Raw genomic sequence first — 19,617 nt, forward strand, 5'->3', positions numbered from 1 at the left:
GTGGCTGGGAAGTGCAGAACAAAATCACATGTGAAACACTTTTGCAACGCTTGAGACAAATTTACATTTTATAAAACAAAATTACAAGATGTGAAACGACTTTACGAGCGCAGAGACAAATTTAGAAACGGCAGAATCTTGTGGGAAAGGGAATGTACAGATTGCGGAAGTGACTGAAGTTCAAGTAGTTTGTTTTGGCGTGCAAGTGTTCTACGGAGTTTATGGTGATCCAATGATGTTTTGTCTGTTCTGTGGAGCCCACCTGAGACAGTTAACGCTCAGTCTTTTCTTCAAAACTGATTAATTGACCACTCCCTCTATCACTTCCCGGTCACCTCCAGCATTTGGTAAATTCTCTTTCAAGAAAGATTTTGTAAATTTGGGTGGTTTCACTTTAGGGACCCGGGCCCGGATTAGAGTTGACCCCAACGTCCGGTTCATTTGATCAGTTTGAACACAAACGTACCGTACTCGGGTACTGTGCCCGAGTCTGCTTGATCCATGACAACACAAATAAAGTCTTCTTTCCTTTAATTGTGATACAAAATGTAATGTCATTAAAATGTTTTCAGAATCTATTCAAGCGAAAGGATCACACCAGAAGACAAAGGGAACCCGGCTTCATTCGGAGAACTTCAAACGTCTCGGGTGACATGATAATAAATAATGTGGGAGAGGATCAGAGCTAGACACGAGAAATAAACGACGCTAGGAGGAAGATTGATTTTCCATCATGCACCAAGAGATGAAAATATATATATTAGAATATTTCATTCTGCTTTTTTTTTAAAATCAAATTTAAACATGGGGACAAAAAACAAAACAAAACAAAAAAACTGCACAATCATTAAAAACATGGACGAGTACAAAGCAAAAAAGAAAATAATGCTCACTGCTCTACAGGATTTGAGACAATAGACAACAAAGTAATAGTGAGTTACAAAAAGATACATAATAAGCTAAATAAAGAGAGACAAATGTCAGTTTCTCACCTCAAGGGTGGAATTAATATGAGCATTTCATCCCTGGTATAAATAATCTAGACAGTGTATCGTGGAAGATGTTTCATATAATCCAGAAAGGGTTGCCACATCTTGTAAAATATTGTTTTCTGATTCCTCAAATGATACATAATTTTCTCTAAAGGAAGCTGAACAGCCAGGTTCTGTAACAGCTTCTTCACACAGGCCATAAGACTATTGAACACACAAAAAGAATCCCTCCACCCCCTCTCAAACCCCCACACAGGACTGCCTCACTGGACTGTGCAATACAATACAATATAATATATACATTACTTGATTTTATTCATTACTTCTTTTTATACTTATTTATGTCTGCACCTTATTATTATTTTTTATGTAAATACTTGCTGCTGTTTTTTATCCTGCACTATGACGAGCCTACTACAACGAAATGTCGTTCTGATCTGCACCGTAAGGTACAATTTGAATGACAATAAAGAAAGTCTAAGTCTATCTACCTCAGAAAGCCAGCGTCATGTAGTAATGCAGACATTTGATTTCCATTTTAATGCAATACATTTTTTAGCAATGGCTAGCAAAATTTCTGTCAGTTTAATTGCGTGTCTACATTGTTGTTTATTTCTCGTGACTGGCCTTCATCTCAAGTAATCAGCGCGCTCAGAGACGTAAAGTTACCCAATACATTTAAATTAAGTCATCAAAATAAAGCCAGGTTCGAGGAAAAAAAAGTCCAAATGTTGAGAATAAAATTGAAACACAATTTCTTGAAATTGCGACTTTATTCTTAAATGTATTTTCTCAACATTTCTATTTTTTGTGTGTAATGTGTGTAATGAAGTTTTCCCCCTCCTCGTTATTTATTTATCTTTCCTGGTCGTATTTCTCCTCCATAAAAAATACAGTGATTACGGAAAATTATTACCGAGAAAGTTTCACGTGACGGGATTTTGCCGGAATTACCTTGCTTCCGGCTTCCGGCTTCCGGGAAGATTTTCCGTCCGTCCGGCTCTGCGGACTCAAGGAGAGAAAGGTAACTGCCACGGTCCTGAGTAAGAAATCTTCATTTAAATGTTCACAATTACAGATTATTGTAAAGTCAATATTGAATAGAGATTCAAGAAGAGCATTTAAGTGTAGGTTTGTCCTTTTAGTCTGAAGATAAATGAAGCTGTGGTGACTTTCTTCACGTTGTGTTTTCAGGGATTAGCTAGCTGGCTAGCTGGCTGCTAGCATCCCATGCTAATGCGACGTGGGTGTTCTTTCTTCACTTTAGCTTTTCCACTTGGCAAACAAACCTCACGTTAGACTGCCAATATGTCTATTTACATGCATGCCTTTGAGGAACAGATATAGTGTGTGTTATACATGCTGTAAGACCACCGACAGACAGACTGTCGCATCACAGTGTTGTTGTTTTCGCCGGTAACGTAATGTACGTTGCTAGCTGCCCCACCGTTCTGCTAGCTAGCTTCACAGCATGCTACATAGGTAGCAGTGAGGTTAAATCACACCAGTTTTGTGGATGCCGTGTTTTTCCCCTGGTGTCAGCCTTCTGACAGAAAGCACCAACACGTGTGTCGTCTTATTCACTGGCTCTGCTGTTTTTGAAAACGTGTTTTTGGACAGTTTTGGTTGTAAATAGCACGCACGCTGTTATAACATGACACCTGAAACCATGTGACTGCGATGCCAGCTCTCTGGAAATATGTTTTTGTGTGGCGGTGAAGTCATTCAGCTCTCACTTTCATTCAGAAATATCTCTCTGTTGACCTAGAGATGCTCTCAGGTTCTGGGTGTCTGTTTTGGCATGCAGGAAGTGATGCAGATGAACTGTCCGCAGAGACGGATCAGACAGAGTTTAATGTGACGTCTTCACCAGAGTCTTGCTGAGGTGTTTATTTGACAGGTCGCTGTGCCTTCAGAGTCACTTTGATGACAGCTATTCTAAACTCACCATCCTGTGCTGCATCGGTGTAAACGTGGGATGTCGCAGCAGTGGTGATGCTGGTGTAGAAACGGAGGTGTGTGACTCATTGTGGATAGTTTCAGGACTCACCGGCGTCACGACTCCGGCGACAGCGCGTGCTGCTGTGATGCACCTCGGTACGATAACTACAAATTTAAGAGGAACAATATTGAGCTTTTGATCACGAAAGCCAGAGCTAATAACCAACAGCAACCTCATTAGCTTGGCAGGTATCTTGTAAGTATTCCCATTCATTCACTCGACCACTGCTGACGCCTTGAAACGTGTTTTATTTGGTGCTTTTTTATGGATTTACATGATTGTCATAGCCGATGTCGTTTGAGGTGTGGCTGACATGAAGCCGGCAGCCGGGGTGTGCATCGCGCCCACAGCAAGACAAACCACGTGGTAAACCAGACCGGGCCTAGGAGAGCTAGCAAAAGGCTAACAGCACAACATACAGCAGGGCATCCTCACACTCATGTCTGTAAGATGCTGTGTGTTTGATTTGTGTGTGTTTATTGAAATGCAATGCAAATAGCTGTCTTTATCGTGCAGTGTGTGTGTGTGTGTGTGTGTGTGTAGACATGCAGACACGCCCCTGTGTCATAGCTAAAGAGTCTCCCAAGCAGAATCAGAGGGTGTGAAACCACTGGGTAGTTGGTTTGACAGCTGCGTGTTAGCACTGATATTGTGTCAGATTGTTGGTTTACTGGGAGGCAACGCTGCTATGTTCATGTTTAAGCCGGCTGTTGATCACTTGACCATGCCTGCTGTGGTGAGGCTGATGTTGAGATGTGGCGTAAGCTGAGAGTGTGGGTCCAAAATGGTTGCACTTTCAGTCACTGTGTGGCAGAACTAAAGCTGTTTTTTCCCCCCATGTTTCTGTCTATCTACTTACATTATTCAGTCTGGGAGACTGAAATGTAAGGATATCTGACATGTCAGTGCAATCGCAGGACACATGCATGGTGCGTCAAAGCCAGGCTGTCACAGTCATCTCGTCTTCACTGAAGATTTCTGTTGTGTACTTATGTACTGTGATTGAAGATAAATGTGTTGTTTGGACATGTGATCATGGAAAAGTAAAGTTAAAGGAGCAATATCTAACTCTGTCATGGATGTGTTTAAAATGGGTACTGCAGTCTAAATTCTAAACATCGTAGAGAGCTGTCCCCCCCCTGCCCCCTCCTCTCTAAAGTTGATGCTCACACAGATTGCCATGTGGTGGACACTGAAGCTTCAGTGTTTATCCAGCTCTGCATCAGTCTGTAAACCTTTCTGTGTTCTAACCTCTCTTCATTTTTCAAAATCATCTCCAATATTGATCCTAGTTTGAGCACTTTTCTGCTCGTGGAGCTCATTAGAAACATGCAGAGGCTTTTTAGGTCGGGTACAATCAATCTGATCGAGGGGCGCCCAGAACGGCAGTGTGGGGGTGCCTTAAAACCACCTACCTTCTCTGGTCCAAACAAATACAGACCATTCAGGATTTTTAAATTCAGACCTAGTTTGTAAAAATAAGTTAATTCTAGCTATACAAGAAAACATGACTGTTTTACATCACAGGCATGCTGCCCTCTCTCCTGTGACTTTCAGGCTAAATATATATACATTTTTAAATTCCACATTTAAAGCGATCCATCAAGTTAAGTGAAGCCTGCCACTAGTGGAGCTTTTTCTATCATAATGTTACTATAAGAGCAGTCTTGGTGTCTCTGTGGCTGGTACACCCTGCCACCACAGTCTGCACAGCGGTGAGCTGTAACAGAGAAGTTACTGAAAGTGTAATCGGCAGAAGCTTCAGGAAAAGTGTGCTTGCAGGTTTCCATGATTGATGTTGTAGTTATAACGACCATGTAAACCATTTCAAGGTTCGACCAACACAGCCACAATCTATGCATCTGTCAGACCAACGACATTAAATGACTATAAATTACTCTATATTGACTCTAAATTGGAAGTTTTACTGAATGTTTCTGGGCATAATGCTTCCAAGACATCAACATGGCGACTGCTTTCAGAGCCCTCGGATGTCACCTCATTTGGCCAATTACAAGCCTCCATTCACTGTTCTGGGCCTATAATAGCCAATGAGAGCCTGAGTTGAAAGGCGGTATCTGTCCCCATTCTGACGTCTCTACATCCAGCCAGTTGTTTGCGACTGTGCTGATGAGTGCCGTCTGGAGACGATGAGATTCTGGACACGTGATTCTGCTGTTTCAACCAACACCTTGCATTCTGAAAGCAGGAAGCCAAACAGACTACGGCCTGTGATGCATTCTGAAACTAAAGATTGTTAGCTTTCAAAAGAGACCTTATCTGTGCTCCTGGTCCAGACGGTTCAAGAACAGCATGAACGTTTGTTACCATATGTCTGGATTTTTAGGCCAATTTTACAGGATGCTGCAGAGGTTTAACAAATTAACTCCCGTTGTTCGTATCTGGACATTTGCGTTCACACGTGCACTTGGACAGTGTCGTGTCATTTTCATGGGTGCATTGCATGCATTAAAGGGGCTTTTGTGGCTACTTTTCAAACTGACAGCGTAATCAGTTATATGCAGTAATAATTAAATGAATGCATTGACTAAAACGTTCAGGATCATATTTTTCCTCCATATTGCTCAGCTCTACTCTCACAGTATCTTGAACACTGCAGCAGGCCATGAACTCATTAAGCCAGTGACTCATTTAATTCTTTCCCTCTGACTTAAACCAGGCAGCAGAGTTGACTTAGCTCTTAGCACAGTAAGCACTGTAAGAAGCTCATTAAGTTTGACAGTTGTGCATGGAACAGGGAGTCTTATGTATTTATAAAGCATGTGCAACACTGGTAAACTCACTCAACCTGTGTTGGTGACATGATAGCCAACCTTTTTAGCATACTTCAGCCCCTCTTCTCCTTAGTGGGTCATAGGAGTGCATGCAGAGAGAGGCTTATGCAACAGTTGTAGGCGCATGTTTCACTAGCAGTGGTGCTGGTGGCTGGATCTCAGCGAGGCTGCATGACAGACCGGCTCAAATGACTTGACTGTGTGTGATTGGGAGTTGGGGTGCCTTGTGTGTGCTCGCATAACCTTCCCAATACAACAGAGTTCTGTAAGATGAGGCGCCAGAAAAGTACCCCTCTTTGCTACGACTGTGTCTGTGTCTGTGGTCAAACTCGGTTAGTGTTCAGGTTTTATGTCATTGCCGTTGTTTACTCACTTCGTCAGTGTAAAGAATTCCCTCTTAACAATAAAAGGTTGTGTTTGTGTTCCCAGCTGATAGGAGTTCAGAGATTTCTTTTTAGCCAAGAGTTTGTTTATTCAGCCTCACATCTCCCAGCCAGCTCGGCTCAGTCTGAAAATCTCTGTGTTTGGGGATGATTCTTTGAGCTGTTAGATGACCGTCTTTCCTAACCCTAACTGCTATTGCTGCCATTCTCCAAGGCTCCGGTATACCTGGGATGAGCGAGCCGGTTGTCAGTGCCTGTCAGAAAGTGTTTTTCAAACCTTGGGAATTAAATCCGGCTGTTTGGAAACCCCTGCTTAGTTATCTATTTGTCTTGTGTTTGTGTGCTGGAGTCATGGTAACAGTGGCGACTACAACCATTTCTGCAGACTGATTTCCTCGTCCTTTAAAAAAAAAAAACGCCCTGATTCATCATGACTCAGGTCTTTTTCACTGCTGCTTCTGTGAGTGTGTGTTGGAGTGAGAGAGTGTAACGCTGTGTGGGTCAGTGGCAGATGTAATGTAGGCTTTGGCTATAAATACCAAATGTGTGGCTGGTGCAAGGACAACACCACCTAAGAAAAAAAGTGTATCAGGGAAACATCTTCCTAGTTTCATCTATTCTGAAAAAGTGCAGCATGTTGGGATCTTATTTTAGATATTGGTTTGTTCATACTGAACACAAAGCGACTTTTAGAGACGGTGCAAAGGGATGACTTGTGAAAGTGCGAGCTGATCAATAGTTACCGTGTGTCGATTCGTCCAGTTACTCTCCAGGTGGAAAATAGTTTCTTTGTCACACTTCAGTTACTAACAAAACAAACCTACCCAATAGTTGTAAATATAAATACATTGTGGTGTTAGACTTTTGAATAGGCGCCTGACCGAAATGGGATTTATGGGTCTATACCGATATTGGGGAGAAAAAGAAATCCGATACCGATAAATCTGATGAAACAATATCGGCCTGATATATTGGATAACTTAGATCTATGTTCTATCTGTAGAGATGGACAGATATCTATTGTGTTGATCCTTAAAATGCAGTTATCAAACACTTGTGGAAAGACAAGATGGCCACTCAACTGGAAAGTAACAGAGCATATATGTGCATCACCGCTGGACACTCTGCAGAGTGATGATGCTTGTTGTAATCCATATAGCGCCCTCTGCTGGTGAAGGAGAACTGCTAGTGTAATACAATGCAACCCAAATGAAATGCTGTTTGACTGGAGAATAAATCGAGTAATATCGGCGCATATCTGTGTAGTAGCAGTGATTTTTAAAGAATGCACATTGAAGGATTGTTCTTTTAGTTTCAGTTCTTTCTGGTGTTGATGTCGAGCTCCATTTTCAAATCTTAAAAACAACTTTGACTTAAGAATCTACTGTCCCCTCATGATAAAGCATCTACTGAGGTTTTTTAACATACGGAAAGGAACTTTTTCTGAAGCTTGTATTTACAAACCCAGTTGTTTTTAAGGATTCATCCTGTGGGCTTAATTAATCCTGTGCCGTGAGCTTCAGGTGTAATGTGTATGTCCCTGGATTTAATTTTCACCTGATTTAAAAAAGAGCATTTAACAACCCTGTTGTTCTGGCTCAGCTCATTAACGCTCACCTGGCTTGACCTTGTAAATTAATGAATCCCATACGAATGGCTTTAACGAGACTTATTGTAAGTAGTATTCCAGTAAAAACAGCTGTTAGCTAAACCTTTGGACCAGTTCTGTTTGTTATACCTCTAATGTACAGGATGACTATTTTTTCTGCTTCATCACAACAAACTGTACAGTCGGCTATTTACCCCTTGTTTATGTTGTTAGATTCGGAGCCTACCGCGGTTTTTCTAATTGCTTTGGTTAAAGGAGCAGTATGTAACTCTGACCCCTAGTGTTTAAAATGGGTACTGCAGTCCAATTTCAAAACGTTGTAGAGAGCTGTCTCCCCCTGCCCCCTCCTCTCTAGAGTCAATGCTCCTGCAGGTTGCCATGTGGTGGACACTGAAGCTTCAGTGTTTAGCCAGCTTTGCATCCGTCTGTAAACCTTTCTGTGTTCTAACCTCTCTCCATTTTTCAAAATTATCTCCAATATTGATCCTAGTTTGAGCACGTTTCTGCTCGTGGAGCTTATTAGAAACATGCAGAGGCTTTTTAGGTCGGGTACAATCACTTCTATCTGAACCAGTTCTCTTGCCCGCTTCCATCGCTGCAACACCTGTTGGTTTGACCTGATTACTGCTCTCATATCTGGCAAACAGAGGGGCGTCCAAAACGGCCATGTGGGGGTGCCTTAAAACCGCCTACCTTCTCTGATCCAAACAAATCCAGAGCATTCAGGACCAGAATCTAAAGTTAGAAGGAGGACATACTGGCTGCTACATTGTTGTCAGAGAAGCCAGCACTTCAACATAGCATGTTTCATTAATGTCTGATCATATAGTAAGGTCACTTTATCATTTCACTCACTACACATCTCACTGATTGGACCTTTAAATATAAATGGTAATAATAGACGCTCTATACTGTCTGAAATGTCGAGCTCATTATTAACAACATTTCTGTTTTTCTCTCTGTGTTCATTTTTAGGAAAATACGTTCCTCAGTGTAACTACACTAAGGACCCAAGATTCATAAATGTAAGTATAAAACTGAGCTATGACTATTAACAGGAAACATCTACTTTTATGTTAATCTGAATGTCATGTGAGAGACCCTCTCTACCTCATTCCCCGCCTTCTGCTAAGCATTTCTGTTAGCTCCACGGCCACAAGGGTGTCATGATTTAGGTCCTGAATATCCAAAACTTCAGAAAACTCTGTTTGTTATTAGTTTTAAACCGATCTTACCCCAACCCCACTTTTCTCTTTTTTGTGTCAGATATGTACACAGGTCCACATCTGCCTCCCCATGCAGAACTCCATGAAATGAATAAAGCACCACAGCCTATAACAGGACCCCCCTCCAATCCCCACCCTGCCCCCTCCCCTGGCCTTTCACAGGTAAGAAACCCTGCTGCTTAACTTTTAGTTTAAACTCTTTCAGGACATTCATCTCCATCTTGGTTTGTTTATTCAATTAAACAAAGCAATTGGTAAGAGTTTTTGTGCACGTAATGAAAAGCAGATCACACAACGATGAACGCTGGAGAAATGCTGCAGCACATGCAATCACTTCTTTAGTACAACTCCAAACTAGTGTAGCCCTGTTTCCACCAAGCTGTCCGGTTCTGTTCCTAAAGGGTGGAGACACACTGCACTCCGGTGATTGGTCGAAAGAATCTTCCTGTGCGACAGCGGTAATAAATGACAAACACAAAACGCTGCATGTTTAAATATCCTTTGGATTTGGAGAGAGTAACCTCTAGACTGTTTATACGACTAATATCAGCGGATAGCACCACCCCATGGGCGACCTCGGAGGTGCAGATCTTCCTATAAATCGTTGATCTTATGTCACGTTCTTCTTCTTTGTTGAATTTATCGGCTTTTTACACTTTGTAGCGCTGCTGTGATGTGTAAGGGTACGCTTGGCTGTGGAAACCACATAATAAGACGTTCAATTTCGATTCTTTGAACCTGTTCATGTTTTGACCTCTCTTCTCCTCTTATTAACTTTATTCAGACTGCCGTTTCAAGCCGCAATATTTACACCCCTGTGACATTTCACCTTCAATCTGAACGTCACAGAGGCGTAATGTGGGGACGAAGTTATCCCTCCTCTGTACCATCTTCTGAGGTAGTAACAGGAGAGGCGGTTTCAGTGGGGCAGGGCTGTGTGTGTGCATGCATGTCCGTCTGTGTGCGACCGTAGAGCTCAAGCTTTGCCGTGCTTCAGCAACGCTGAACCGCAATGTGAATTCACAGACTGGGATGTCGCAGAATGTACAAAGACGCTGAGCTTAGTTACAACGCTTTTGTGGAAAAGGGCTTATCTTACCTTCTTGCTCCCTACACCTCCTGCGTCCCTCTCTTCTGCTGTTGATGCCACATCCTGTCTCTTGCAGCCCTCCTTCCCTGGGCAGCCCCCTTCTGTTGTGTTTGCCACCCCACCGCCTCCACAAATGAACCCAACACCACAGACCCGACAGGTAGGCCTTCCCGCTGCTCACCCACTCAGCTCCAGTTTATTACAGCTCTCATCCTCACTGTGACAGTTTATTAAGTTTACTCATTAAGTGCTTTAATTTTTGATGTTTGTGTGAAGAACAGCTGACAACAGATTCAGGATTTATAGTTGGGATCGAGTCTCAAGGTCTCTTCTTGCTGCTTCAAATGTCCCTGCGTGCATTTTCTGCTCCTCGCTGCAGCTCTTTGAAATCTTCCCAATAGAAAACAAAATCTCTGAGTCCTTCTGTGAATTTCTTAGAACGCCTTCATGTCTGTTTGCCTACTTCTCACTCGATCTGCCGAGCGTTTTGAACAGTCGGTGTCAGCCTGTCCTCCGTACTCTACTTCACCAAGTATCACAGCTCGGAGTGCGACACGCTCACGCTGACCCCATCTGCACTTCTTAAACTCTCATTCCTTAAAGGTTGAGTGTCTGCTTTGGTGAAGTTGTGCCGTCATTAAGATAAAACTAAATGGGAACAATTCACACAATTTTGATAAGAATGCAAAAAATGTAAATGTCTGGTGGTAAAAATGTTCTGGCGAGAGAACCCCAGACGCACCTTACCCGATCATGCCAACTGTTCTGCTGAGGACATACTGTATATTAATAACAAATATTTTTATAAAAATGTATTATCCCATCAGGTTCTAGTGAGTCGCTTTCTGCAAAGGCTTCACACTTGGAAGAAAAAACTAATTTGCCGCCAGTAGAAAAATAAAATGACCTTCAACAGTGAAAACAATTATTTCTAATTCTGTCTTACTGCCAAATTCCACATGTCCATCAGCGCCGCACATTATGTCGCTGATTGCTGCTAGTCTAGTCAATGCCGCTGTTTCCACATCACACCGCGGTCCGTCTCCGGAGCGTGCCAGCAACGCCTCTCCACTCTGCTCCATTTCAAATACACACCGAGTCTATTGTTGACGGAGTGCGCTGCAAGCCAGCGTCAAGCTAAACCGGACAGATCGACCCAGACAGGAAGTCAGACAAGGAAACGCACAGAGCGTCAAGTCAATTTCAAAATAAAACACAACATTCAGACTCATGATCGTATTTTCTGTCACTTGACATCAAAACAGGCGCCGAATGAACAACAAATTGTCCTCAGAAAAACAAAGCAACATGTCTTATACACAATGTTCTGCTTGATGTTGTAGTCCAGAAACGGGAGCAGGGCACAAACCGCCAAATGGAGCTAAACCATGGCGCTGACGGAACACAGCACGCACAGACTAAATTAGAATTGGCAGTTAGACCGCTGCTGTACATCCTGAAAGACGTTTTAATGAGCCCTGAAAGTAAACATCTTGAGGTCGTTTGATTAAATGTGGAGAGTGAAGCGTGGATCTTGTGCTTTTTGTCTTTAACCTTTGTCCTGTCTGCTTCTCCTCCTCTCCTCCTCTAGTTTGCCCCTGGGCCCCGACCTTTACACCAACAGGTACTAACAGCACAGTCGACTAACTCTGGGTTGTGGGAGGGGCTACAAGGTGTCCTTTGAATTAAGTACTAACAACTGAAGTGTGCACATCCTCACAGAGAGTTACATTTTAAAAGACGATGATCACAAATTGAAGGGTGCACTCACTAGGCTCGGTCGCCCCCCGCTGGCCTGCACACACACTGCTTCAGGACTAACCGGGCCTGAGCACGTGGACCTCTTGTTCTTAACGTCGTAATACAACACATGCATGGCTTTACCTGATCATGAAACGTGCTCAGTTTACAAGACAGGCGGACTCGAAAATAAAAAGGGACACGCAGTCGAGTCCGCGTCTGCACCTTGAGAACTTGACAGCTACTTTACTGACCCTTTGTCTTATTTTGAGTAATTTTAATCATACATAGAACACTGGGATTTCTTGATAATAGAGGCGGGATTGATTATACTTCATGTCCATGTTATGTACCCGTACTTGTGTACGTGCATGAGCAACCTAACCATGCTGGAGCAAAGGAAGTGAGGAACGGAGCACTCGCACTAGTCCAACAAACTAGACTTTGGGGGTCAAAGGTGTTTGGGCAATGTGAGTGCACCCTTAAAGGTGACTGTTGTTGCTTGCGGGAAAACATGCAGCAAAACTGATTTAGGTTACACATGACTTATAAGTCTTCATGTACACAAACTCAGTGTTGCATCAAATCTCACTGTTCAGAATGTTTCACAGTTTTGAGTCACAAGAAAACAGCAAAACAATCACACTGCATGATAACGTGTTGCATCCTAAATCTTCTCCACAATACAAATGAATGAAACGGTACAAAAAATAACAAAAGCAAACTGAATATCCCTTCGAGGATTAATAAAGTCACAAGATTTTCTCTATTCGGGTTAAAGTGCGAGCTGTAACTTCATGGTCAGAAAAAGTAAAACTGATGCAGAGTATAACTTTGGGGAAATAGTTGGAAGTAAAGGATGCGGACTATGGGAGCCTGTACACGAAGTAGGTATAAGAGAAAATCTTGATGTATTGATTGATAAAGATTGATTCAACGCCCAGCCCTACGCTGCCGTAAAGTTATTTTACACCGTGATCAGGACTCAAGGAGACACAGATAGCTTTTGATCAGTTGCATCACTAACACAAACTCCATCTTCCCATTATCCACTTTTATTCTATAGTTTGAGTTTGCATCTAATTCAAGAGGAACCAGTCAGCCTCCAAGTTTTGCCTGTTCCCTGCATGCTGCTTGTTGATTCTCTGCTTGGCTCAGAGCAGACAGTTTCTGGGCGCTTTGCATTAACTTATTGTGGTGCTCTCTTTCCCCCTCTTCCCACCTCTTCTTGCTTCCATTTGATGTGTCTCTGTGTGTGATCTGTGTTTGTGCTGCTGAAGGGAAGCTTCAGGTCGCTACAGGTAACTCCATTTCCTCTTTCTTAAAGTTTTTCAACCGTTTTGTTTCCCCCTCGACCTTTTGAGGAATGTATTGGTATTGTCTTAGTATCTGCCGTTGTTTCGCTCTGTTGGCTTGGTGCGATTTTCCTGGACATGGTGAGCGGCTCCCAGGCCAGCAGCAGAATGTCAATGAGGAGGCTCTGAATGAACGAGCGTTAGCTGCTTTAGCTCTTGTGGCAGACAGAGCCGCGATGTTTCCAGATGGAGTCTAGCCATTGATTGATGGACAAGCTATGAGGCGAACATCCAGGCGAGACAAACTTGGCTCCAATCAGTGCAGGAGATAAAATAACACGAGAATGGGGGATGGTTTTTATGTCTTAGGTTTCAGAAAGGTAACTAACAAGTCTGTTTTTTGTCTCTCCTCTGTTAAACCTCTTCCATCCATTTCCTCCTTTCCCGTGTCTTTGTAATTCCTCTATTCTTTCCTTCTCCTCTTTCTCCCTCCTCGTCCACCTCGCTCTCCTCCCCTGCCTCCCCTCTTCAGCCCTACTACACCAACAGGACCAGCCTGCCTCCAACCAGCGGGCCTCGGGGTGTCCCTCCCAGCAGCGGTCCTCGGCCTGTGACACCCACCCATGTCTACCAGGCAGGCCCTGGCTCCCGGATGATGATGATCCCTGGGCAGCAGCTGCCGTTCCCCAGCTCACCACAGGGACCTGCATACTTCATACCTGGACAGGTAGGGGATCGTAGTGCTGCTGTCATAGTCTAACCATCAGAGCCAGATACAGGAAATCATCAGGGATGAGACGATGTATCACATCTCGTCTTCTTCGATGCGATCCTTGATATTTACATATTGGCATGATTTAAGGTTCTTAAGAATCTTTTCTGAATCGTTTTATTTTAACCAAATGAGGGAAGTGAATCAAACAGCAGTGCATTGTGGGTTGAATTTAGCCGTCTGTAAACGATATCAAATAGGTTTTTCCAAGCGTGGCTAACGTTAGCATTGCTAACACACCAGCCTTCAGTCCTCCTTGCAGGTTAGTGTGCACATTCCTGTGCTAAATGTGGTTATCACTCCGGTCGATATGCCAGTTTAACCCGACACAGCCGACATAACTTTAGATCTAAATACTGAAAAACTGTGCCGTGCTGCAGGGCACCATTCTTCCACTGTCCTGTTGTTTACTTCGGGGTCATAGTTCAGCATTAGGCTGGATGGCAGCAGCTACAGCCCCAACTAGGGGGGGGGGCTACATGACAACATTAGACAGGCTTTGGTGTTCTTGAAGATCATCTCACTCTCATTCGCCGCCATCTTGGATATCTTGTAAACAAAAGGACTCCAGCGTGTCCCGTGCAAACCTGAAAACGGCTTTAAAGTGCATCGGGCTGCAGAGATTTGGTCGGCAGAGCCGCAGCAAAAGAGGCGACGTTAACAGCGAGTAACTGGTTTGTTAGTTTCCTTAACCGCCAATAAAAAGCCTTGAAAAGTTGCGCACATCAAAACGAAGACACTCAGTCAACGGGCGGCTATTTAAATAATGTTGTTTGTTTCCACGTCTCTCCCCATCTCCCCCGTTCCCCTCTGCTTGGTCTCCATAGTACCAGTCTGCAACATATGTGGCTACGCCCCAGCAGTATCCAGTCCCTGCAGGAACCCCAGGCTTCTACCCCGGGACCAGCCCCGCTGAATATGGTACTTACGGTAAGAGGCTCTACCTGGGGCCTCACCTCACACACACACACACACACACACACACACACACACACACACACACACACACACACACACACACACACACACACACACACACACACACACACACACACACACACACACACACACACACACACACACACACACACACACACACACACACACACACACACACACACACACACACACACACACAGAGCAGCAGCTGACACACAACAGAAAAAAGAAACACAAGATTTGATAAAGATAAGAATACAAAGGGAATACTAACTAAACTAAAAACAGCAAAACTAAAACTACATTCTGAATGAAAGTGTGACCAGTGTACCAAACAGAACCTGGATCCGAATCCAGACCCAGGTTCCGTCCTGTCCGGACCCAGACTTACTTGATGGGCGCTTCTTTTCTGAACAGTGCCGCCTGTAAAAGCCTCAAAAAACAAAGTGAGTCAGGAAAAAGACTCAGATTTTAATGAAGAATGGACCGACTCCTCTTTGTTCAGTCTCCAAACGGTCAGTTAAAAAAGCCTCGTATGTCCAATACGCTCGTGATCATTAATGTGAAACATCGATTGAGGGATCGAACCAGCAAACATCTGATCTGAGGACACAGAAAATAAAAGAACTAAGAGCCTGATATGATTGATCCTCCAGAATCCTCCTGACACATTCACTGATCAACAACGTGCCAACAATGTCCCCTTAATTGTACTTTTGTTTTTTTGTTTTACTGACTCAGGAAGTGTCTGTCATAAATTAGCTCAGATCTCTCTGGTGTGTCAGGGCCTTAAGATGTTCAGGACCTTACTGTAGAACATTTCTAGAATCGAGTACCCCTGATCTAGAGTAGACTGTCAAATGCTCAGTGACATTCAGCACGCGCACACACACACACACACACAGTTTCTGGGGACGCTTGAGTCTGTAGGTAAAGAGGAGGAGGAAGATCGTGATGATGTCACTGATGGTTTTTGCTTCTTAATTGAGAGTTTATTGAAAGGGGGTCGACTGGTCACTCACTGTGGTCAAAGAAGATGAGAAATTGTTGGATGCTCCTGGAAAACGGGTTGAAACGTACATAAAAAAGGGAGGAAATGAGGCACTCCAAGCAAGAAAATGTAAAAAATGAGGATGGAAATACTTAATTTGAAGCGCCAGCATGTTTCTACCACAGAGGTCTTCATAAGGACTGACGACCACGTAGACCATGTTTGTCAGTCCTGATGAAGACCTGGTTGGTCCTCATTTCTACATTTCTTCCCCCTTTTGTTGATTGGGTTTACTTTAAAAACAACTGAAGCATGTCAACATAAATTACATCTTTAGTCAGCATGTAACGTCGTTTTTATCGTCACAGAGATTTATTATCTTGCTCATTAACTCCCAACAGACTTGAATTCACATCCTGATCAAAACGACCTTTACTCCACGTGTTGTGGCGATCCTCCTAAATTCTTACTGATAACTTTTTCCACTCGCTCCACAACCTGTAACGAGTGACTCTTTGGCGAAAGAGCTCCCTGGATTGACGTTGCTCTGTTAATACAAGCGGTGACGAAAAACAAAATGGCAGCGCCCACAAAACCAAAAAAGCCGGTTCCCACGTCCGTGTCTGCCCAAGCCGTTTTCCAAAAAGTCTGTGGTGTGTTTGAGTGTCGTACCTTCCTCTGTGGAGTGTCCACGGTGAGGATTGTCTGTAGAGACGGAGGAGGCAGAGGATCGCCCGGGTCCAGGAGGTAACTCCGACCTTGTGTTGTCTGTGGCCGAAGATTGTTGAGGAGAGTGAGGGCTCACTCGGTGGGCAAGTTCGGTGCTGAAACTGGTGGTCAAAGAGTTAGACACAGACAAGACGCCCACTCTGGATTTCTTTTGTGTGTTGAACTGAATTGAAAGGAAGGTGATTTTTTTGTTGTTACGATTGTTTGAACTGTGAAAAGACGCTGCATTTTTCTACTGGAAACGGATGCCTTTTGTTGATTGCCACTGGGAGATGTGCTGCCGATCCCGTGTGCTCTCACTCCCTCTAAAGGTGGCCGAGGGTCATTGCACAAAAAATGATGATGCCCTGAAAACAAACTTGCTGACCCCCCACTAGCAGGCATCTGAACTATGTGTTGTCTTTGTTTAAACTGTAGCTCATCAGCAGTACAATGCACTGGCCTGAATGCAGCACAGTAAAGAGACTATTCTTTCCCCTCAGGCTTCCCCTTGTTCACGCTCTTTTGTTCTTTCACTGTACTCTGTGCAAGGTCACTTCATCAGCCCCTCTGCACTCTGCATTGGTGCATGTGTGTAATACAGAAACATATACTTACATGTTAAAAAAAGGATATAAAATCAAAGCACATTAAAGGTAATCTGATAATACATTTTTGGAAAACTGTCATAGGCTTTCTCTGTTGTTGATTTTAAATCAGTAAAATGAAGTCGAGATGCTGCACATGAACAGGGAACGCTTATCTCTGCATTTCCTCTCTACGGTAGCTCATCACAGGTTTATGTAAAGCCGGGCTCAGACTGCAGGACAATCACACACGTGGTCAAAGTGTGGAGCCGCCTGGTTTTATTAACGATAGTAATCAGTCATATTATTTACAGACTGAATCATTTTCCTGATCACTCAAAAGTTTCAGTGTCACATCTCTTATAAATACTTTGAGGAGTCAACGCCTGCTCACAGCAGACGTTTCTTTGCTCCAACTGTGCGTGAATTAGACCCCGTGTCCAACTAGTGTTTTTTTCTGAGCGCCAGCAGCTTCTTCCAATTGTTGTCAATGAGGAGAGAGCGTTCGCAGCAGCAAACTGCCACCTGAAGCAAAAAGCAAAGCACAGCACCCAGAGTCTTTTTTCCGAGCGCTCCGCCTTTTCAGTGCGCCTGCTCTGGGCACTCGGGTTGAAAATATTGTAACTTTTCAGAAAGCTCTTTTCAAAATGTATGATATTCCCCGTATTTCTGCCTCCTGACGGATCGTGTCTTGTATCCTCCTTGCTCCGTGTCTGCTCCACGGAGCTGATATGTTCCACTGGCTCCGCTGCGCTGCGTCTCAGCCCCGTCAGTCTGGAGCCCTCTGCAGCAGGTACACAAGACTTCTATTTCTGCAGGATGCCAGAGCCACGGCCAGCGCTTTTCTGCCCGGACGAAAACGGCAAGTGGACACGAGGTCTTAGACTCTTGTCTTGAACGAGGCGGATTTGCATAGAAAGAGGAAGATTTAAACACAAACAGCACCGATGCACAGAGATGCCGCTTGCCCTGCAGCGCAGTGCGTTTAACCCCCTCTGTGTGTTTTGTGGATTAGAGATTAGACGTCGTCTTTTTGATAAATTTAGCGGGGACGAAAGCAGCGCAGTCTTTTAGTGAATCAGGCCCTCAGCCTGTTAGTTCATGATGACAGAGAATTGAGCTTTTGCATGTTGTGATTACTTTCTCTTCGGGAGCCTTTGAGCTCGCTGTGCGTTGTGCCCTGATCTGAATGAAACCGTGATTTGCAAGAGAGAGTCATACATGGACACGGTAATAAGAGGACTTTAAAGACTGAACTCACGATGACGTAGTAACAATAACGATTGTGGGTGTTATTGTTGCTAAATGTAGGTTGTTATAGATGGTGGATGCCTGAATTCTAGGAGGTCAGATGAAAAGTGTAGCATGAACTGTGCTTGCAGGTCACATGACCCTAAATAACTGGTCATGTGACAGTGAGACATGGCTCTTAATGTCTCCTCCCTCCCCTCTCTGGGCTTGACTTAGTAAATCAGATTTAAAGTGAGGTGTTGACATCAGCTTTAAGTTGCAAAGCCGTAACAGAGACGAGAAAGTAAACTCTTCTTTACCTTTTTTTTTAGTCCTGGTCACTGCATAGTAACAACCCCAGAATAACATTTAAACCCCCTCCAGCCCCCTCCCCTCTAACATGCTGCTGTCCCTCTGACCACTCGGCCCAGTGTCTATTTTTAAGACCCCTCCCCACAAGAGCTGAATGATTTGCTTAACTCATCCCTCATAGAGCCCACCCTGTTTGTAATAGGCTGCAGGATCATTATGCAAGACTAAGCTCTGGGGGGTTGGCCCAATCAGAGCGGGGATCACATAGGTCCATCCAACAGAAACTATTGATGACATTTCCTGTCATTTAATATGTAATCTATGAAAATTTGTGCGTCATGACATCACAAAGGGCAGTAACCCCTCCCCCAAGTGGGTGACACTCCCACAGCTAGGTGTTTGTTCTGCCCTCTGAGTCTGCCTTCTCACCGTAAACAATAGGACATGGAGCGAGAAAGCCCAAGACCACCCAAGCCCTTCCAGAGAGGGGGCGTGGTCAGACACAGCTCATTTCCATTTAAAGGTACAGACACAGAAACAGCCTGTTCTGATCAGGGCTGAAATAGAGGGGTTTATAGACATGATCAAATACAGGATCAGAGTGGATTTAGAACAAGAAACTTCACACACATGTTTTGTTGACCTCTGAGACTTATTTACACTGGTTGAAGAGGAGGAGAATATGTGACCTTTAAGTTCAGTTATCAAAACCTGGTACAGTATTACACCTCCAGTCTGTTCCCCTCTAATGTCTCTGCAAAGCCTGGATGAGATCAGGCAAAAGTGAGCCACTCTGCATGAGAAGTGAATAACTCTGCTCGCCTGCCAATACTCTCTAGAGGGAAGAAGGGAGGGAGGGAGGAAGGTGGAAAAAAAGTGAAAGGCAGGGAGGAATCAGGAAGGTCAGAGGGAGGAGCGAAACAGAGACACGCTGGAAGAGGGAGGG

The 19,617-nt window shown here is 43.9% G+C and overlaps 1 protein-coding gene across 8 annotated transcripts in view; it reads left to right on the forward strand.

The window, feature by feature from the left end:
- Positions 1–1,970: 1,970 nt before the first annotated feature.
- Positions 1,971–19,617, forward strand: part of LOC132980177 (eukaryotic translation initiation factor 4 gamma 1-like) — a 43,568-nt gene continuing 25,921 nt past the window's right edge. Inside the window, exons 1-8 of one of the 8 annotated variants that reach the window (XM_061046140.1) lie at positions 1,971–2,016; positions 8,757–8,806; positions 9,048–9,169; positions 10,174–10,257; positions 11,689–11,721; positions 13,118–13,138; positions 13,665–13,859; positions 14,732–14,834. In XM_061046140.1, the coding sequence (XP_060902123.1) occupies positions 9,050–9,169; positions 10,174–10,257; positions 11,689–11,721; positions 13,118–13,138; positions 13,665–13,859; positions 14,732–14,834 (556 nt within the window). In that variant the 5' untranslated portion in view covers positions 1,971–2,016; positions 8,757–8,806; positions 9,048–9,049. Of the gene's footprint in view, positions 2,036–8,756; positions 8,807–9,047; positions 9,170–10,173; positions 10,258–11,688; positions 11,722–13,117; positions 13,139–13,664; positions 13,860–14,731; positions 14,835–19,617 lie in introns of all 8 variants that reach the window. The other 7 variants (XM_061046143.1, XM_061046142.1, XM_061046144.1 and 4 more) reach the window with 7 other exon arrangements.

The sequence above is a fragment of the Labrus mixtus genome, chromosome 9, assembly GCF_963584025.1.
Source record: "Labrus mixtus chromosome 9, fLabMix1.1, whole genome shotgun sequence".
NCBI classification, from domain to species: domain Eukaryota; kingdom Metazoa; phylum Chordata; class Actinopteri; order Labriformes; family Labridae; genus Labrus; species Labrus mixtus.